Source organism: Mobula hypostoma, chromosome 17 (genome assembly GCF_963921235.1).
Source record: "Mobula hypostoma chromosome 17, sMobHyp1.1, whole genome shotgun sequence".
Taxonomy (NCBI): domain Eukaryota; kingdom Metazoa; phylum Chordata; class Chondrichthyes; order Myliobatiformes; family Myliobatidae; genus Mobula; species Mobula hypostoma.
This window is the reverse complement of record NC_086113.1, coordinates 1,162,850-1,183,041: the sequence shown is the minus strand read 5'-3', so window position 1 is coordinate 1,183,041 and position 20,192 is coordinate 1,162,850. Positions and strand designations below refer to the sequence as shown.

General features: G+C 41.7%; 1 protein-coding gene across 2 annotated transcripts in view; it reads right to left on the bottom strand.

The window, feature by feature from the left end:
* Positions 1-1,759: 1,759 nt before the first annotated feature.
* fam221a (family with sequence similarity 221 member A) overlaps positions 1,760-20,192 on the bottom strand; it is a 55,751-nt gene continuing 37,318 nt past the window's right edge. For both annotated transcript variants that reach the window (XM_063069421.1, XM_063069420.1), the window contains exons 3-7: positions 15,651-15,841; positions 11,713-11,919; positions 9,580-9,690; positions 6,890-6,975; positions 1,760-2,124 (exon numbers count right to left, since the gene is read on the bottom strand). In XM_063069421.1, coding sequence (XP_062925491.1) covers positions 2,017-2,124; positions 6,890-6,975; positions 9,580-9,690; positions 11,713-11,919; positions 15,651-15,841 — 703 coding nt within the window. In that variant the 3' untranslated portion in view covers positions 1,760-2,016. The remainder of the gene's footprint in view (positions 2,125-6,889; positions 6,976-9,579; positions 9,691-11,712; positions 11,920-15,650; positions 15,842-20,192) is intronic.

The following is a 20,192-nucleotide window of genomic DNA, read 5'->3' as shown; positions in this document are numbered from 1 at the left end:
CCTACCTGCGAGGATATTGCTCCCCCTCGAGTTCAGGTGCAACCCATCCAGTCTGTACAGGACCCACCTTCCCCAGAAGAGATCCCAATGATCTAAAAATCTAAAACCCTGCTCCCTGCACCAACTCCTCAGCCACACATTCAACTGCCATCTCCTCCAATTCTTACCATCTCTGTCATGTAGCACTGGCAGCAATCCTGAGAACGTCACCCTTGAGGTCCTGTTCTTCAGCCTTCTGCCTAATTCCCGAAACTCACACTTCAGGACCTCATCCCTCTTCCTGCCTATGTCATTGGACCCAACATGTATCACGACTTCTGATTGCTTTCCCTCTCGTACCAGGATGTCGTGCACCCGGTCAGAGACATCCCGGACCCAGGCACCCGGGAGGCAACAAACCATGCGGGTGTCCTTCTCACGTCCACAAAATCTCCTGTCTGCTCCCCGACTATAGAGTCTCCAATGACGACAGCTCTCCTCTTCTCCATCCCACCCTTCTGCACCACAGGGTCAGACTCAGTGCCGGAGGCCCTGCCACTGTGACTCACACCTGGTCGGTCATCCCCGCCAACAGTATCCAGGATGGTAAACTTGTTATTCATGGGAATGGCTACAGGGGTGCTCTACACTACCTGTCTGCTCACCTTCGCTTTCCCCCCTCTGACTGTCACCCAACGACCTGCTTCCGACAGCCTAGGTGTGACTACCTCCTTGTAGCTCTCATCTATGACTGACTCATTCTTCCTTATGAGTTGAAGGTCATCCAGCTGTTGCTCCAGATTCCTTACACGGTCTTCCAGATCGCCCAGGGGCGTTCCCCCAAGACTGCCACATCTCACATGAGAGGCACATCACCATCTCAGGAGACATTGTAAAAACTAACTGCGAGCTAGCTTGTCCTCCGCCTCTTCTCATTGAAGCCTCCCGAGTCAAAGCCTCAAAGCTCCACTCCTTCACTGGCCCACTCACGCACTGGCCGCTTCGCTTGAGCTATCCCTCTATTTATCTGTTTGAGCTTTTCAAAATGTTTGGTCACCTGACCTCGACTGCCCAATCAGCTGCTTTCTGCTGAGTCTGAGCTATTCAAATCCTGATTGTCTAATCAACGGCTTTCTGCTGATCTATACAAATCTTGATTGACTTGATTGCACAGACCAACTGCCAAAACTGCCAGAATCTCTCGAGTCAAAGCCTCAAAGCTCCACTCCTTCACTGGCCCACTCACGCACTGGCCGCTTTCCACTGATCAGTTGTTCCCTGTTTTCTCTCTCCATCCTTTCTCATGAAGTGGGCTCATGCTTGAAGGCCTCCAATTTATAGAAAGCGTTCCATAATCTTTAGAATTTTGGAGGATGTTGAATAGTGCCTCCTTTATCCCCAGAGCCACCTCATTTGAAGTTCTGGGATGTTAATCATCAGTTCCCTTCTGTTAACTTCTCAATCTCGAAAGGTGAGTGAGGGAAATGCAGGTGGTAATACACAACAGCCTGCTGTACCTTTCTTTCTAGGTTGCAGAGATACTACAGAGAATCCTCGGCAAGTTGCTGCGGTGAACCTTGTATTTGGTAACAGTTGATTAATGGTACAAGAATGAAAGAGGAAGGGGATGTCTGCAGTAGGTAATTGACCAGGCTGCTTTTTGCCCATGTGCGTTAGCCATTAGAGATGTGCCTCTATAGATATTGCCAAATAACAAGATTCATACTTCAAACTGCACTACACAGAAAAATATTTCTCTCGACAGATTCTCAGTACCCTCATAGCATAGAATTACAGCAAAGTTTATCAGATATATCAGATTTATCTTTTCACAATCTGCTTGAATTTTCATACCCAAGATGTTTATTTTTATCAGGATGACAATATCAATTGTAGGTAGTAATGCTGGTGAAACTAATGTGACTGTTTCACCCCTGACATAGGTATAACATAAATCTGCAGTGTTTATTCCAGAGGATGGGCTACTGATAGTACTCAGTGTACAGGGGGAAAGAACAATTAATAGTGTGTATGTTCTTAGGATTTCCTGTTTTTTGGTCCTTTCGAAGGCTTTGTCAGTTGTGAAGTTTCACCTTTAGGTGCAGTAACCTTTTTCTGACCCTTTGTAGCCTTTTCCAATTTGAGCTGAAATAGAAAAGAGTTGTAAATTAAAGGTCATAATAAATGTAATCATTTAATATTCACAGATCAAATCCACAATCAGGTTTAATATCACTGGCATATGTCATGAAATTTGTTGCTTTGTTACAGCAATACTTTGCAATACATTATTATACAAAAATTAAATTACTCAAAAAACTATAAAAAGAAGTATATAAAAATTGAATTAAACAAGTAGTGCAAAAGAGAGGGGAAAATACTGAGGTAGTGTTCATGGCTTCCTTGCCCTTTCAGAAATGTGATGGCAGAAGGGAAGAATCTGTTCCTGAAATGTTGAGTGTATGTCTTCAGGTTCCTGTACCCCCTCCCTGATGGTAACAATGAAAAGAGGGCACGTCCTGGGTGATGGAGGTCCTAAATGATAGATGACACCTGTTTGAGGCATTGGCTTTTAACCAAAAAGTAGCCATTACTGTGCAACTGCCATCGGTAGTTTCAAACAACACAATTAGAGATTTGCCTCGAAGATCCAGCTCAATAATTTGGGGCTTTGCCATGCATCTGTGACAAATGTTTTAGCACCAGCCACTTCATGTAAATTTGCAGGTTCAGCCCCCATTACTGTATTGTACCGTGCCTGCTATTGTTTTTTTAGATTATGAAAACACTCAGTCCTCTTTTATTGTCATTTAGAAATGCATACATGCATTAAGAAATGATACAATGTTTCTCCGGAGTGGTGTGCCACAGGGATCAGTGCTGGGTCCATTGTTATTTGTCATATCAATATCAATGATCTGGATGATAATGTGATAAATTGGATCAGCAAATTTGCTGATGATACGAAGATTGGAGGTGTAGTAGACAGTGAGGAAGGTTTTCAGAGCCTGCAGAGGGACTTGGACCAGCTGGAAAAATGGGCTGAAAAATGGCAGATGGAGCTTAATACTGACAAGTGTGAGGTATTGCACGTTGGAAGGACAAACCAAGGTAGAACATACAGGGTTAATGGTAAGGCACTGAGGAGTGCAGTAGAACAGAGGGATCTGGGACACAGATACAAAATTCCCTAAAAGTGGCATCACGGGTAGATAGGGTCGTAAAGAGAGCTTTTGGTACATTGGCCTTTATTAATCAAAGTATTAAGAGCTGGAATGTTATGATGAGGTTGTATGAGGCATTGGTGAGGCTGAATCTGGAGTATTGTGTTCAGTTTTGGTCACCAAATTACAGGAAGGATATAAATAAGGTTGAAAGAGTGCAGAGAAGGTTTACAAGGATGTTGCCGGGACTTGAGAAACTCAGTTACAAAGAAAGGTTGAATAGGTTAGGACTTTATTCCCTGGAGTGTAGAAGAATGAGGGGAGATTTGATAGAGGTATATAAAATTATGATGGGTATAGATAGAGTGAATGCAAGCAGGCTTTTTCCACTGAGGCAAGGGGAGAAAAAAACCAGAGGACATGGGTTAAGGGTGAGGGGGGAAAAGTTTAAAGGGAACATTAGGGGGGGCTTCTTCACACAGAGAGTGGTGGGAGTATGGAATGAGCTGCCAGACGAGGTGGTAAATGCGGGTTCTTTTTAACATTTACAAACATAAGAATAAATTGGACAGATACATGGATGGGAGGTGTATGGAGGGATATGGTCCGTGTCCAGGTCAGTGGGACTAGGCAGAAAATAGTTTGGCACAGCCAAGAAGGGCCAAAAGGCCTGTTTCTGTGCTGTAGTTTTTCTATGGTTTCTATAATATCACAGAAAACAGGACAAAACAAAGACTAACACTGACAGAACCGGATAATTATAACATATAGTTACAGCAGTGCAAAATAATACCATAATTTGATGAAGAACAAACCATGGGCATGGTAAATAAAGTCTCAAAGATTCCCGAGTCGATCGACTCCCGAGTCCCTGATAGCAGGCGGCAAAAGGGAAAAACTCCCTGCCATAAACCTCCAGGCACCGACAACTTGCCAATGCCTTGGAAGCAGCCGACCACATCCGTCCGAAAACTTCGAGCCTCTGACCAGCCTCTCCAATACAGCCTCCTGAGCGCCATCCTCTGCTGAGCGCCTTCAACCTCGCCCCAGCCGCTGAAACATGCAAAGCCAAGGATTTCAGGGCCTTCTGCTCCGGAGATTCTGGTTACCGCACAGTAGCAGTGGCAGTGAAGCGGGCATTTCAGAAGTTTCTCCAGATGTTCCTCCGTGCTCTCACGTCCGTCTCCATCAAATCAGAATTGTGCACGGTCCCCTACTTGACAGATTACAGATATTCATCACCAGAGAGGCCGCGCGAGGCCGTGCTGTTTTGTACTGTAATGTACTGTGCTGTTGTGTACTATAATATACTGCGCTGCTGTTATGTACTGTAATATACTATGCTGTTGTGTACTGTAATGTACTGTGCTGCTATGTACTGTAATATACAATGCTGTTGTGTACTGTAATGTGCTGTTGTGTACTGCAATGTACTGTGCTGTTGTGTACTGCAATGTACTGTGCTGTTGTGTTCTGTAATGTACTGTGCTGCTGTTGCATATTGCAATGTACTGTGCTGTTGTGTTCTGTAATGTACTGTGCTGCTGTGTACTGTAATGTAAAGTGCTGTTGTTGTGTAAGACCATAAGATACAGGAGCAGAAGTAGGCCATTTAGCCCATCGAGTCTGCTCCGCCATTCAATCATGGGCTGATCCAATTCTTCCAGTCACCTCCACTTCCCTGCTTTTACCCCATACCCTTTGATGCCCCGACTAATCAAGACCCTATCTATTGCTGCCTTAAATACACCCAATGACTTGGCCTCCACAGCTGCTCGTGGCAACAAATTTCACAGAATTACCACCCTCTGACTAAAGTAATTTCTCCGCATCTCAGTTCTAAAAGGACGTCCTTCAATCCTGAAGTTGTGCCTTATTAACCTAGACTCCCCTACTATGGGAAATAACTTTGCCATATCTAATCTGTTCAGGCCTTTTAACATTCAGAATGTTTCTATGAGATCCCCCCTCATTTTCCTGAACTCCAGGGAATACAGCCCAACAGCTGCCAGATATTCCTCATACGGTAACCCTTTCATTCTTGGAATCATTCTCGTGAATCTTCTCTGAACCCTCTCCAATGTCAATATAGCCTTTCTAAAATAAGGAGCCCTAAATTGCACACAATACTCCGAGTGTGGTCTCACGAGTGCCTTATAGAGCCTCAACATCACATCCCGGCTCTTATATTCTTTACCTCTAGAAATGAATGCCAACATTGCATTCGCCTTCTTCACAACCAACTCAACCTGGAGGTTAACCTTTACGGTATCATGCACACGGACTCCCAAGTCCCTTTGCATCTCTGCATTTTGAATTCTCTCCCCATCGAAATAATAGTCTGCCTGTTTATTTCTTCTACCAAAGTGTATGACCATACACTTTCCAACATTGTATTTCATTTGCCACTCCTTTGCTCATTCCCCTAAACAATCTAAGTCTCTCTGCAGGCCCTCTGTTTCCTCAACACTACCCGCTCCTTCACCTATCTTTGTATCATCACAGTACTGTGATACTGTACTGTGCTGTTGTGTACTGTAATATGCTGTGCTGTTGTTATGTACTGTGCTGTTGTGTACTGTAATGTGCTGTGCTGCTGTTGTGTACTGAAATGTACTGTGCTGCTATTGTAGAATGTATTGTCCTGTGGTTTTGTGTACTATAATATACTGTGCTGCTGTGTAATGTACTGTGCTGTGCTGTTGCGTACTGTAATGCACTGTGCTGTTGTGTACTGTAATGTACTGTGCTGTTATTGTGTAATGTAATGTACTGTGCTGTTGTGCACTGAGATGTAATGTGCTGCTGTTGTGTACTGTAATGTACTATGCTGTTGTGTACTGTAATGTACTGTGCTGCTGTTGTATACTGTAATGTACTGTGCTGTTGTTGTGTACTGTAATATACTGTGCTGTTGTGTACTGTGCTGCTATTGTGTACTGTAATGTACTGTGCTGTTGTGTAATGTAATGCAATGTTTATGCTACTACTGGATAGGAGATAGTTAAAACCAGAAGGTTATCCTTTGTGCACAAACAGAACATGACACTGTTAGAAAGTCTTGAAGGGGACTTAATGAAGGATTATGAGGGTGGGCACTTTGCACGAAATTCCAGACATTTCTCTGGGCCTGGTTGATTAACAAAATTTAATTGTAACACTTGGTCTATAAAACCTTCCAGTTTCAAGCCTTCACCCTGAAATTAAGTAAAAATGTGAAAATAGATTGTTACACCACAGCTAAAAGGACACACCTCTGTGAGGTATTGGCCTAATTTTTTGCTGTATCACTGTTCTCTTTGTGTGTTAATAGTCTCTGTCATAGAGAGCATCAATATCTTATTGTAATTAGTGTCAAGTTTCAGAATGAATCCTTCCATTCTGGAATTCTGACCAATATTTGGTCCTTAATCATTAAATCAGATAATCCATTTCTTTTCAAATCCCTATTTGCGGGAGCTCGTTGAATACAAATTAGCTGCCACATTTCGTCGAATATAGTAATGAAAATGTAGCAAATCAAAACTTCACTAGTGACAAGAAACTTTAATAAACTAAGGCCACTGACAGTTCCACATAAAATATGGGCACACAAAAAGAAAAATAACCTAGTTTAAATCTGGTTGGAAATTTTGTAAGAATCGTTGTACCACCCTGCAGTTTCAGTGCAGACCGGTGTTTATTCCAAAAGCTGTATTGTTATTCTCTGAGATGTGTCTCTATTTATTCTGCTGTTATAAACATACCCGCTCTTGATAGCGGCTTTCAAAGTAAGCCATGTCTCGTTCCTCGGCTGTGGGAAGGTGGGCAAATCGGCTTAGCCCATAAACATCTGCAGAAGAAGAGGGAAGAACTGGTTGTTGACAGATAGGAAGAAAAGCAATGATAAGACTGTTAAGTGCAACTGGCCAGTTAAAGTGCTGAAGACACAGACACCATTTCACACCATGCTCAGTAATCCGTCCAAATCAATGTGAGCGACCAAGGACAAGAGGTGGATTCCAGCTCTCTGCAGCTTAATCCACCTGTCCTCCAATGTTTGCATTTAGAATCACGGAGCAATACAGGCTTTTAGCCCACATTGGCCACCAGCCCACGGTGCCCACCCAGCCCACGGAGCATAAAAAGCCCACGTTGTCCACCCAGCCCACGTTGCCCATCCAGGCCATGGTGTGTATCCAGCCCATGTTGCCCATCCAGCCCCACGGTGCCCACCCAACCCATGGTGCGTATCCAGCCGAGTGTGAATCCAGCCCATAGTGCCCACTTTTCCCATCAGCCCAGAGTGCCCACCCAGCCCATGGTGCCCACCTGAAGTACACAAGTCATCAAACTATTCTAAAAATAACCTTTCATTTTGATATTGTCATACTTTTTCATTAATAATGGATTAAATAAGCTTGAACTATTCTGATACACTTTCAACGCCAACCTCAAACTAATGATTGACGTGTTTTACTCAAGGTTATTAATGTTTCAAATTCTCTACTTAGAGCGTGTGGATAGATTTATGCACATTAAGTTAATTAACAGAGAACTAGAACCAGGTTTATTATCACTGCCATATCTATACAACATGGTGCAAAATAATTGAGCTGATGTGGATGCCTTTTTTGATGAACTATAAGACAGAGGAGCAGAATTATGCCGTTCGACCCATCGAATCAGCTCTGCCATTCTATCATAGTTGATTTATCTGGATACGCCTTCTCAATCCCATTCTCCTGCCATCTTTCCATAACCTTTGACACCCTGTCTAATCAAGGACCTGTCAATCTCCACTTTAAATATACCCAATGACTTGGCTTCCACAGCTGTCTGTGGCAATAGTTTCCACAGAGTCACCACCCTCTGACTAAAGAAATTCCTCCTCATCTCTGTTCTTAAGGGATGTCCTTTTATTCTATTGATGAGGACCAGCTAACATACTTCATAGTCTTACACTTGGCTGATGCAAACAAGAAACTCTCATGGTCATTTCACTTTCCAGACCCCACGAGGACTCCTGCTGTGGGCCAGTAGCTTTTCCTCTGTAGACTGTACTGTCCTTTTAATTTCTATCTGGTTATTGTTTGTGGTGTACAATAGAGGAGATTGATACTGAAAACTAGTTCTCAGCTGAATTAATACCTGGTATGATTCACCTAGTTTCATCTTTCTGAATCCCTAAAGGTCCTTTGAATTTTATAGTAGTTACAGGGGAGAATGTAAGAGGTTAGCAGGGCAAAGGGAGACATGAAATGTTGTTGGCAAGCAGGATTGAGCAGAATCCCAACTCTATGTATGAATATTAGAAGCAAGCGTGGAACTCGGGAAAGAGCTGCCCGCTTCAGGGCTAGTGAGGAAATCTATGTATGGAGCCAGGGGATATGGGTCAACAAGAATGCTCACCTTTACTTTCTGAGGAGGCTGAAGAGAGGTGGACAATACACATCTGAAGTCATGCCATTCTACAAATGTGTAGTAGAAAGCATCCAAACAAGCTGCATCACTGCAAAGTACGGAAACTGCACTGTGGCAGGCAGGAAGGCATATATTCAGAAAGGTGCCTGAAAAGGGCCAGTAGCAACATGAAGGATCCCACCCACTCTTCTCATGGACTGTTTATCCCACTCCCACTAGGGAGGAGACTATCTAGCATCCAAGCCAAGACCACCAAACTCAAAAGCAGTTACTTTTCCCAAGAGGTAAGGCTGATCAATACCTTCACCCACTAATCCCACCACCGCCCACCTCTCCACACCCTCAAACACCACTACTTTATCATTTCCTGTTAGAGTCACTTTCTATGTATATAAACTATCTTATGTATTTATATTTATTGTGTCTTTCTCATTATTATTGTGTTATTTATCTTATTGGGTTTTTTAAGTCATACTGCTGTGGATCCGGAGTACCAATTATTTAAATGTCCTTTACACTTGTGTACTGAAAATGCCATTAAACAATCTTGAATCCTGAATCGCAAATAAATGCTTCTCATCAGTATTCACCAGGGAGATGTGGGGATGGAGAGCTGGTGGAGGAGAAGGATGCCAATACACTGGAGTATGTTTGTGTCAGGAGGGAGGAAACATCGATATTATAATGAGAGACAGACCCCCAGGATCTGGGATGACTTCCAGGATATATGGAGAGCAGTGTGGGGATTGTTGGATCCCTGATAAAGAGTTTTGCATCTTCATTAGCCTCAGGTGACGTACTGGAAGATAGCAAGTATTGATCCCACATTCATAAAGAGCAGAAGCGATAAGAGGGGAAAGATTTAAAAGAGGCTTCAGGGTCAGCATTTCACACAGAGGCTGGTGCCAGAGGAGGTAGCTGAGGCAGGTACAATAGTGTCATTTAATATTTAGATCAGGTGACTTGTGTGCAAAATATTCATCAACAATAAATCTGGAAGAATGCAATTATGTTTTCTTGTTTTTTGACTTACCATCTGTTGGTTTTCCTGCATTTATTGCCTCTATTTGTGGTGCGAAAGCTCTCAGGAAAGGGTGGTCCATAGGAGTAGAAGGTGCATCAAGAATTTCATTGCTTGGTGCTCCTGAAAAATGATGGGGTGTGTGTAAAATTTAAATAATTAAAACCAGAAGACACTAGGACTTTGTGTATTTTACAAACAACCATTCAGCGAGCTACCAATCATATTTACAGTATTGGTAGGTGCAGTTAATGAATGTTGTGGGCAGTGCCACCTGCAAACACCAGCAGCAACCCCAGGAACACAGAACCATAGCTTCACTTCAATGTAACTTCCTCTCTCATCAAGGATAGCACTGGGCGATCAGCAGTGGAGAGTTAGCAGCTTTAAATTCCAAGCTATTAATATCTTGGATGACCTGTGCTGGAGACAGTATAGAAGCAATCACAGGGAAAGTGCTGCAGTTTCTTTAAACGGTTAAGGCAGTTTGGCTTATCACTGAACACCCTAACAAATTTTGTACATGTACTGTTGACTAGTTGCATCTGGAATGGCAATTTGAATGCACAGGAATGCAAGAAGTTGCAGAGAATAGTAGACTGTACCCAATAGATAATGGGTACATCCCTCCCTACCATCAGTAGTATCTACAAGAGATACTGGCTCAAGGAGGCCACAACCATCATCAATGTCCCCACCATTCGGGCCACGCCAGCTTCTCACAGCTACCATCAGGCAAGGGTAGCAGAAGCCTGACGTCCCACACCATCAGGTTCAAACATTCGGTTTCTTGAAACAACCGGTGCAAGGTTAATCAATACCTCAGTATAGCAAATATATGACAAAATTGCACTACAATAGACTTGCTTTTTGTTCTATTTGGCTTCTTTCTTGAAAAATTTGCATATAATGTACGTATAATTGATGTTTTTTCTTGTGAATGCTGCTTATCTGATGCTATGTGCATGTAATGCTGCTGCAAGTAAGTTTTTCATTGCAGCTGTGCATATCTGTACTTCTGCATGTGACAATAAACTATTTTTTTAACAATCATTAGTATCAGAACTGAAACCTATCTTTTATGTCAGCGAGACCGACAGCAAGGGAGTTGAGTGGTCTTGGTTATAGTGCAGACCAGGCCTTCATGGCACAGGGTACTCTGACTCATCATTATTTGAGATACAGCCCACTACAGTGTATCATCTGCGAACCTGATGGAGTTAGAGCTGAATATGGCCTCACAGTCATGAGTGTACAGGATTCAACCCTACAGAACACCAGTTTAGAATAATCACGGTGGAGGTGTTGCATGTCCTTACTGATTGTGGCCTGTCGGTCAGGAAATCAAGGATCTACTTGCATAGGGAAGTGTTGATTCAAAAATTTCAGAGTTTGGTGATGTTTGCTTGGAATTTTTTGGAATCTCAGTAATTTATGCAATTCATTGCATATTCTTAAAAGCCAGCTAATCTTCTTCAATACAAGTTTTAACACTGGCAACAACTGTAAGTATAAAGGATAATAGACGGCATTGTCAACTTTAAATGAAGGATCATCAATCATTTCTAAAATAATTCACACTTTTCTACTTAAGATTATCTTATCCGAATTACTTGTTCAAACTCATTTTTCTCAAAACTGTCTCTGTTGCTCCTTATTGACAATAACTGGACCCAGATTAATTAACAACACAGAAACAGCTCAGTACTTAAGAACATCCTCGCAACATCTATCCATTACATATTGTTTCTTTAGATTTTTATCTTGTTCCTCAGTCAATAGCCAGATAACTAAATTCCTCTGTAATATCATTGCATTTTTGCAGGTGTTTTTAATCTATTAAGGACATCAGTAATAATATTCAATTGCTTTTGTAACAGGATCTTAACCTAGACCACATTTCCTCCATTACCCCAAAAACTTATAATATTTTTACTGAGGAACCATGTCTGAATTTAGACGAATATCAATTAATCATCTTATTTTGTATCACTCTTCTAGTAATTACATACAGTATTGGATATTTAATTATGCAATCGTAGTGAATATGACAATTTTCTAAGGTAAGATAATTGTCAATTCTCTCTTCAGTTCTACCATTTCCTACCTTGCACTTAGAAAATTCAAACCACTGAAACCACCAACCTATTCCACTTGAGTCTAGTCGCATGTATCCTTCTGCCAGTGCATTAAATCCAGTCAGTCCTCCCACGGCAGCATAGGGAACATCAGGCCCCACAGATCGTCCTCTGGCCAAACGCTCTGCTTTTGTCTCAACTATCATTGTATGAGCGTATGTTGGTTCACCACAGCCACAAGTAAAGGAGCTATGAAACCCAGCACAACCTGCACCTGGAGATAAACAAACTTCTTAACTTCGACGTGGAAAATCACATCAAAAACACAGATTGGAATGTGGAACAATGTACAAAGGGAAGATTCCTTAGTAAGGTAAATAACTACATATCTCAATCACCCATCCTGTCCTGTCACAATACATCTGAAACAAAGAGATGCAATTCTAAGTTTGAAATGAACCAAAAGAATTAATCAGCAAACTGGCCTGATGACAGGCTGCGTTACAGTTTTGTAGCATTTGTTTACCAGCTATTGACAGTCTTTTATTGGCTTTTTCCCAGTGATGTGAGACAACAATTTGTATAGATTAATGTTTATTGATCGCCAAGTAATAATTGATATTATAATACAATCCACAGCTTGTACTCTGGTTAGAGAAAAGCAATAGCAAGGACACCACAGCACATAATCAATGTGCAGATGTCAGAATGCTGTTCTACTCAAAATACAAGTTTTGCCTTTGCTTCTTAGAGTTAGATTGCAGTTTGATGTACTGCATATGACACTGATTTGTTTCAAAAATGATTGGTTGTCCATTGTATCTGACGACGACAGGGAACCTGTGTGGGAGAGTTTCTGAAGTGGAAAAGCTGTTGCACTGGGGCAGTTCCACTCTCATGACCTTGGAAGTCTGGATCCAGTGGTACGAGTATTCGTCACAACTGATACCATAAATAATACTATAAATTACAAAATAGATAAATAATGCAAAAAGAAGTAATGAGGTAGAGTTCAGAAATCTGATGGCAGAGCAAAGAAGCTATTCTGAACCGTTGAGTGTGAGTCATAGAATCATAAACTACTACAGCACAGAAACAGACCCTAAGGCCCATCTAGACCCTGCTGAACTATTATTCTGCCTTGTTCCATCGACCTGCACCCAAACTGTAGCTGTCTATACCCCTCCCATCCATGTACTTAACCAAAATTCTCTTACATGCTAAAATCAAACCCACATCCACCTCTTGCACTGGCAGCTTGCTACACACTCTCACCACCCTCTGACTGAAGAAGTTCCCCCTCATGTTTCCCTTAAATATTTTACCTTTCACCCTTAACCTATGACCTCTTCAGGCTCCTGTACTTCAGAAGAGGCCTAAAAACAGTCTGACAGAAAGTTATTGATTAGTAAGGGCTTAATAGAGTGGATCTGGAGAGAATGTTTCCTACGGTGGGGGAGTCGATGACCAGAGGACACAGCCTCAGAATAGAAGTACGTCCATTTAGAACAGAGATGAGGAGGAATTTCTTTAGCCAGAGGTTTGTGAATCTGTGGAATTCGTAGCCACAGGCAGCTGTGGAGGTCATGCCATTGGGTATATTTAAGGAAGAGATTGATAGATTCTTAATTATTCAGGGTATGAAGGGTTACGGGAGAAGGCAGGAGATTGGGGCTGAGAGAGAAGTGGTTCAGTCATGATGAAATGGCAGATTAGACTCAATGGGCCAAATGGCCTAATTTTACTCCTATATCTTATGGTAGATTATTATCTCTGCTAACATTTCATTAAAAGATACATTTAAAGCACAAAATTCACTGCTTTGCCATGAGTTTAATTCATACCAACTATGAAAAAGCAGCAGGAGCAGGTAATTGATGGAATTATCTAAGGAGTGACACAAATCTGTGGGAAGTATTTCACACTGACATTTAAATGTACATCTGCCCCAGATCTGAAGTTCCTTCCATGTTCGTGCATACAGTAACATAGACACTCCTAGCTTCAACATAATGGACAGCTTAGTGACACAGTGAAGAGAGCTGCCACCTCACAAATACACACATATCTTCTAGTGAAGATGGTGCTACCAAACATGTGCGACAGCTCACTGGTGGTTAAAAAGGCAAGAAATTCAACCGAAACCTTCACTAAAAACTCCTTTTCTGAGCCATTTGGAAAGGAAAAGTGGAGACAGAGGAGATTCGATGCCCGTACTACTGGCCCGAGTCCAAGGTTGGACCACTCTGGACGCCAAGCTGATTTGAAGACCTCGAGAGCGGGTTTGGGCTGGGTGGCGAAATCTGCGCCCAGAGCGAGACACTGGGCAGCGTGGTCTAGGCTCCAAACCCTTTGCAGTAGCCAGATTCTAGTGTGAGGTACAATCCACTACTCAGATCCAGATCGGAGGCAAGAGCTGATTTTGCTTACTCTCTGCAATGTTCACTCCTCTTTCCAGGGTGCTGGAGCCTTTTGCTGTTCTGTTGTTCGGTCAATTTAAACACTGGCCCAGATAAATTGAAAAGACAGGGTGTCGAGATCCAAGGCGAGAGCTGATTTCGCTCGCTGTCCATGGCATTGAGAGTATGATGACTGCCCTGGGCGCCTGCTAATATGATGAGCTGATAAGCGAGGTTTTGGGCCTATTCCGGGCTGCTCTGGGGTTTGGATCTGAGGACTCAGTTTTGTTCAGAATGTAGTTGTTCACTTAAGTTGTTTCATGATTTTTGGGGCTTTTCCCCCCCTTCTCTTGCGCATCGGGTGTTGGTCTTTTTTTTTAATGCGCTTCTTTCGGGTTTCTGGCTTTGTGGCTACCTGTAAGCAAACAAATCTCAAGGTTGTATAATTTACACATTCTTCGAACATACAGTAACATAGGTGAGCTATCACCTCACAAATACACACACATACAGTAACGTAGGTGCTCCCAGCTTCAACATTACAGGCAGCTCAGTGACACAGTGAGGAGGGCTCTCACCTCACAAATACAGTACACACACATACAGTAATGTGGGCACTCCCAGCTTCAACATTACTGGTAACTCAGTGACACCTAAATAGAAGAGCTTGTAGAGCACAAGTTGATAGCCCTCATTCAGTCCTGACATCAGATGCAGTCTTTGTAGATCTTGATGATCTGAATATTCCATTGGAATTTCTTTGAAATATGGTTTTTGCTTTTTTACGAACGTATATCTTTCAGAAGAATATAAATCCATGGAGCCAAGCTTTATTTTTCAACCACATTAGAATTTAGTTTTGTTCCAGGGTTTCAGCCTGAAACATCACAGTTCCTTCAACCCCCACCCACAGATGCTGAGATTGTCACTCTGTAATATTAGTTATGAAGGCTTGTGAAAGTTAACTTTCTAACAATAATCACTAGAAAGAAATATGATTTATCTAATAAGATTAGATTTTAAAAAACTTGAGAAATACAAGACATAATTAATAAGACCATAAGACATAGGAGCAGAATTAAGATCATAAGATATAGGAACAGAATTTGCTCTATTATATGGCATCTTTTTGGCTTTAACGTTGGCATTGACCTCTTGTTATCCGCAGTTGTGTCATCATTCCTTTTGAATTCACTCATATTATGAACACTTGCCCCTAAGGGTTCTTTTACCTTAAGGTCTCTCATAAATTGTCGTTCATTGCACAACACCCAATCCAGGATAGCTGATCCTCTGGTGGGTTCAACCACAAGCTGCTCTAAAAACCATCTCATTGGCAATCTAGAAACTCCCCCTCCTGATATCTAGCAGCAACCTAATTGTCCCAATCTACCTGCATATTGAAATCCTCCATTGACTACTTGACACATTGAGTGTGCTCCACCATTCCATCGTGGCTGATTTATTATCCTTCACGACTGCATTCTCCCCATAACCTTTCAATCCGTTACTAAAGAAAAACCTCTCATTCTTCTGAACTACAGGCCCAGAGCCATCAAGCTCTCCTTGTGTGCTCAACCCTTTCAGAATAATGATCCATACTCACACTCGTTGCATTTGTAAGGTGCCAGTTCATCATGGTGGTCTGCATAATGCTTGCACCTGCAGCGGATTGGCTGCGTCCCGTTCAATGGAATGTAACTATAGGCGATACACCTGCAGCCCGTCACTCTGCACGGCAGCAAAATGGGACGCTCTGTTGGAATTCTCTTAAAATCTGTTTTGTGTTGTTTATATCTTTAGGAACAAAATGTGCACATTTCATAAATGTTGTATGAGTAATTTGAAAGTAAGTAGCACGACCTAAATTTTTACCAACATATGTACAGTACAACTTCATGTGCATCTATTAACATTAGAAATGAATATGCCTATGGGAACTATGAAATGTCAGTGCAATTTTGTGCTATAATTACAACTTCCTGTACATGAGGTGCTCAAACTGATAGAAAGGTATAATTGCAAGCAAGCGTTTTCCCTGGCAGTATCCAAATCGAAGTGAGCTGTGGAGTTATATTGATATAAAGGACAAATTAGCTAACTTTTAAAAATGAAATATAATAACTGTGTCCAAATAAATTCACTTTACTTCACTCATAGACAACCCAGAATAACGTGGACCCAGAATACAATCTAACACAAGATTACTCATAATTGGATCTGCTCTATAAAGTCAGTAACACAGAGTCTAAGGCAAGAGTTTCATTTTTTATTAACAGTGTAAAGAGGGATAACTGAAGCAAGCACATCACTTACAGGGATATTTGCATTAAGTAAATGTTTAAAGTAGATTGATTATACTTACAATTTTTCAGTGACTGAAATAATTTGTGTACAATAGCTAACAAATGATTCATAAGTTGCTTGAAGAAATAGGTACCGTAATGATAAATACTAAATGTACGTACTACATGCTGAGGTGTGCTTGGAAGAGAATTGGAGGGAAGGCAACAAGCAGAGCTAAAGGGCTGACCTAATAATCCTGGTGTTTAGATCCTAAAATCTGAACAGATTGGGTGCATAATCAAGAAAAAAGTTAAACATCAAAGTTCCAAATTCAAAGGAAATTTATTATCAAGGCACATACAGGATATGTCACCATAAACAAACTTGAGATTGTTTTTGTGGGTATTCACAGAAAATACAAAGAAACAACAATAATAATAATAATAATAATAATAATAATAATAATAACAATACTAATAATAATGATCAATAAATACCAAGAAAATGAGATGAAAAGTCATTGAAAGTGAGTCCATATGTTGTGAGAACAGTTCAGTGATGAGGTGAGTGAAGTTATCCCCTTTGGTCAGGAGCCTGATCGTTGATGGGTAATAACTGTTATTGAACCTGGTGATGTGAGACCTGAAGCTCCTGTACCACCTTTTTGCCACAGTAGCAAGAAGAGAGCATGGCCTGGCTGGTGGGGGTCCCTGATGATGGATGCTGCTTTCCTGCGACAGTGCTCAATGGTGGGAAGGGCTTTACCTGTGAAGCACTGTACATATCCACCATGTTTTATAGGATTTTCCATTCAAGGGCATTGGTGTTTCCATATCAGGCTGTGATGCAACCAGTCAATATACTCTTCACAGCACATGTGTAGAAGTTTGTCAGAGTTTTAGATGACATTCCGAATCGTCACAAACTTCTAGGAAAGTGGGTGCTTTCTTTCTAATGGTAATCAAGAATGAGAAATAAATAATGCACTGAGATACACAAATGGCTGCTGTAACAAATGTGGCAATTGTGTGGCTAGAAGAACCTCCGTCCTTACCGGTGTTTGGCCTCCATAGTGTTTGCCCTGCACAGCGTTGATCTGCACAGTGTTGGCCTGTACTGTGTCTGGCCTGTACACTGCAGCTATTATTTACTCTTTCCATCACTGTCAGCTTTCTGCAATTGATGTATGATTTTAAAATCACAATATCATATCGAATATCATAATATCATAAACCAATATCAGTCTATTTCCCTCACATTGTGCATGCCAACCATGATGGCTATTAGGTTCTTGATTAGCCAGGACATCGAAGGGTATGGGGGTAAGGCAATGGAGTGGAGATAACTGGAAGAATTGGATCAGCCCATGATTGAATGGTGGAGCAGACTCAATGGGCCAAATGGCCTACTTCTGCTCCTACCTTATAGTCTTATTATACTAATCTCATTCGGCCCATGTCCCTCTAAGCCAGTGCTTCCCAACCTTTTTTATGCCATGGACTCCTACTTGTAACCAAGGCCCCCATGGATTCCAGCTTGGGAACCCCTGCTCTATACCTTTCCTATCCAAGTAGTGTCCCTTAAATGATGTAATTCTACTGACCTACATTACCCCCTCTGGCAGCTCCACCAGGAGAAAAACTTATCCATCCTTGAAATTTCTCCACTGGAAAAACCTGTGCCCTCTAGCTCTGTACTCTGCTGCCCTGGAAAAATATTGGACTATCGATCCAGTCTGTGCTCCTCATACTTCTATAAACCTCTATAAGAATAAACGTGTCTATCTAATCTCTGGTCATAACTACAGCCCTCCATTTCAGGTAACATCCTGGTGAATCCCTTTTGCACTCTCTCTATTGCTACCACAAAGGCCAGTACAATAAATGCAGTCTGATCTATGTTTTATACAGGTGCAACATGATGTTCCAATACCCCAGCCTATGAAGGCCAGAATACAAATGTATTTTTCACTACCCTATTCGTCTGTGTTGTTGCTATCTGGCAGTTACGGACTTGCATTCCATGGTCTCTCTTTGAACATTAACAAGTCCAAGATCCCTGACATTTACTTGATATCTCAACACACAATGAAATGCTGGGGGATCTCAGCAGGCCAGGCAGTATCTATGAGAGAAATACACAGTCATCATGACTGGAAAGGGTCTCTGCCAGAAACATAGATGCTCTATTCTTCTCCATAGATGCTGCCTGATCTGCTGAGTTCCTCCAGCATTTTGTATGTGTTGCTCTCAATTTCGAACATCTGCAGAATCTCTTTCTCAACATCGTCTTTGTCAAGTCAAGTTTATTGTCATGCATATGGCCAAACGAAACAAATATCCTCCAGAACAGGCCAAGTCAAGTCAAGTTTATTGCCTTTTAACTATCTACATGAATACCATCAAATGAGACAACGTTCCTCCAGAACAGGCCAAGGGAACTCAGGTTTATTGCCATTTAACCATCAACATGTATACTGTCAAATGAGAAAATGCTTCTCCGGAACAGTTCAAATCAGGTCAAGTTTATTATCATTTAACTGTATGCATACTTGTTTTCCGTCAACGTTCCTCCAAAACAGGCCAAGTGAAGTTTACATATAGTTAATAATAACAGGGGATAAGAAGATGGCAGATGAACTAAGTTAGTATTTTCCATCATTCTTCACAGTGGAGGACACTATCAGTGTGCCGGATGTTGTAGTGTGTGAAGGAAGAGAAGTGGGTGCAGTTACTATTACAAGGGAGAAGGTGCTCAAAAAGCTGAAAGACCTAAAGGTACACAAGTCACCTGGACCAGATGAACTGCACCCTAGGGTTCTGAAAGAGGTAGCATCAGAGATTGTGGAGACATTAGAAATGATCTTTCAAAAATCATTGGACTCTGGCATGGTACTAGAGAACTGGAAAATTGCAAATGTCACTCCACCGTTTAAGAAAAGAGGAAGACAGCAGAAAGGAAATTATAGACCCGTTAGCCTGACCTCAGTGGTTCGGAAGATTTTGGAGTCAATTGTTAAGGATGAGGTTATGGAGTACTTGGTGACACAGGACAAGATAGGACTAAGTCAGCATGATTTCCTTAAGGGAAAAACTTGCCTGGCAGCCTGTTGGAATTCTTTGAGGACATTACAAGTAGGATAGGTAACAGGGATGCAGTGGAAGTTGTTTATTTGGACTTTCAGAAGGCCTTTAAGGCTGTTTACCAAGTTAAGAGCCCTTGGTATTACAGGAAAGTTACTAACATGGTTAGAGCATTGGCTGATTGGTAGGAGGCAGCGAGTGGAAATAAAAGGATCCTTTTCTGGTTGGCTGCCAGTGACTAGTGGTACTCCACAGGGATCAGTGTTGGGACCACTTCTGTTTATACTGTATATAAATGATATAGATGATGGAATAGATGGCTATGTTGCCAAGTTTGCAAATGATACAAAGATTGGTGGAGGGGCAGGTAGTGTTGAGGAAACAGGTAGAATGCAGAAGGACTTAGACAGATTAGAAGAATGGGCAAGAAGGTGGAAAATGAAATACAATGTTGGAAAATTCATCGTCATGCACTTTGGTAGTAGAAATAAATGTGCGGCTATTTTCTAAATGGGAAGAAAATCCAAAAATCTGGTATGGAAAGGAACTTGGGAGTCCTTGCGCAGAATACCCTGAAGGTTAAGTTGCAGATTGAATTGGCGGTGAGGAAGGCAAAGGCAATGTTAGCATTCACTTCAAGGGGTCTTGAATGCAAGAGCAGGGATGTGATGCTGAGGCTTTATAAGGCATTGATGAGGCTGCACCTTGCATATTCTGAACAGTTTTGGACTCTTCTGCTAATAAAAGATGTGCTGGCATTGGAGAGGGTTCAGAGGTAG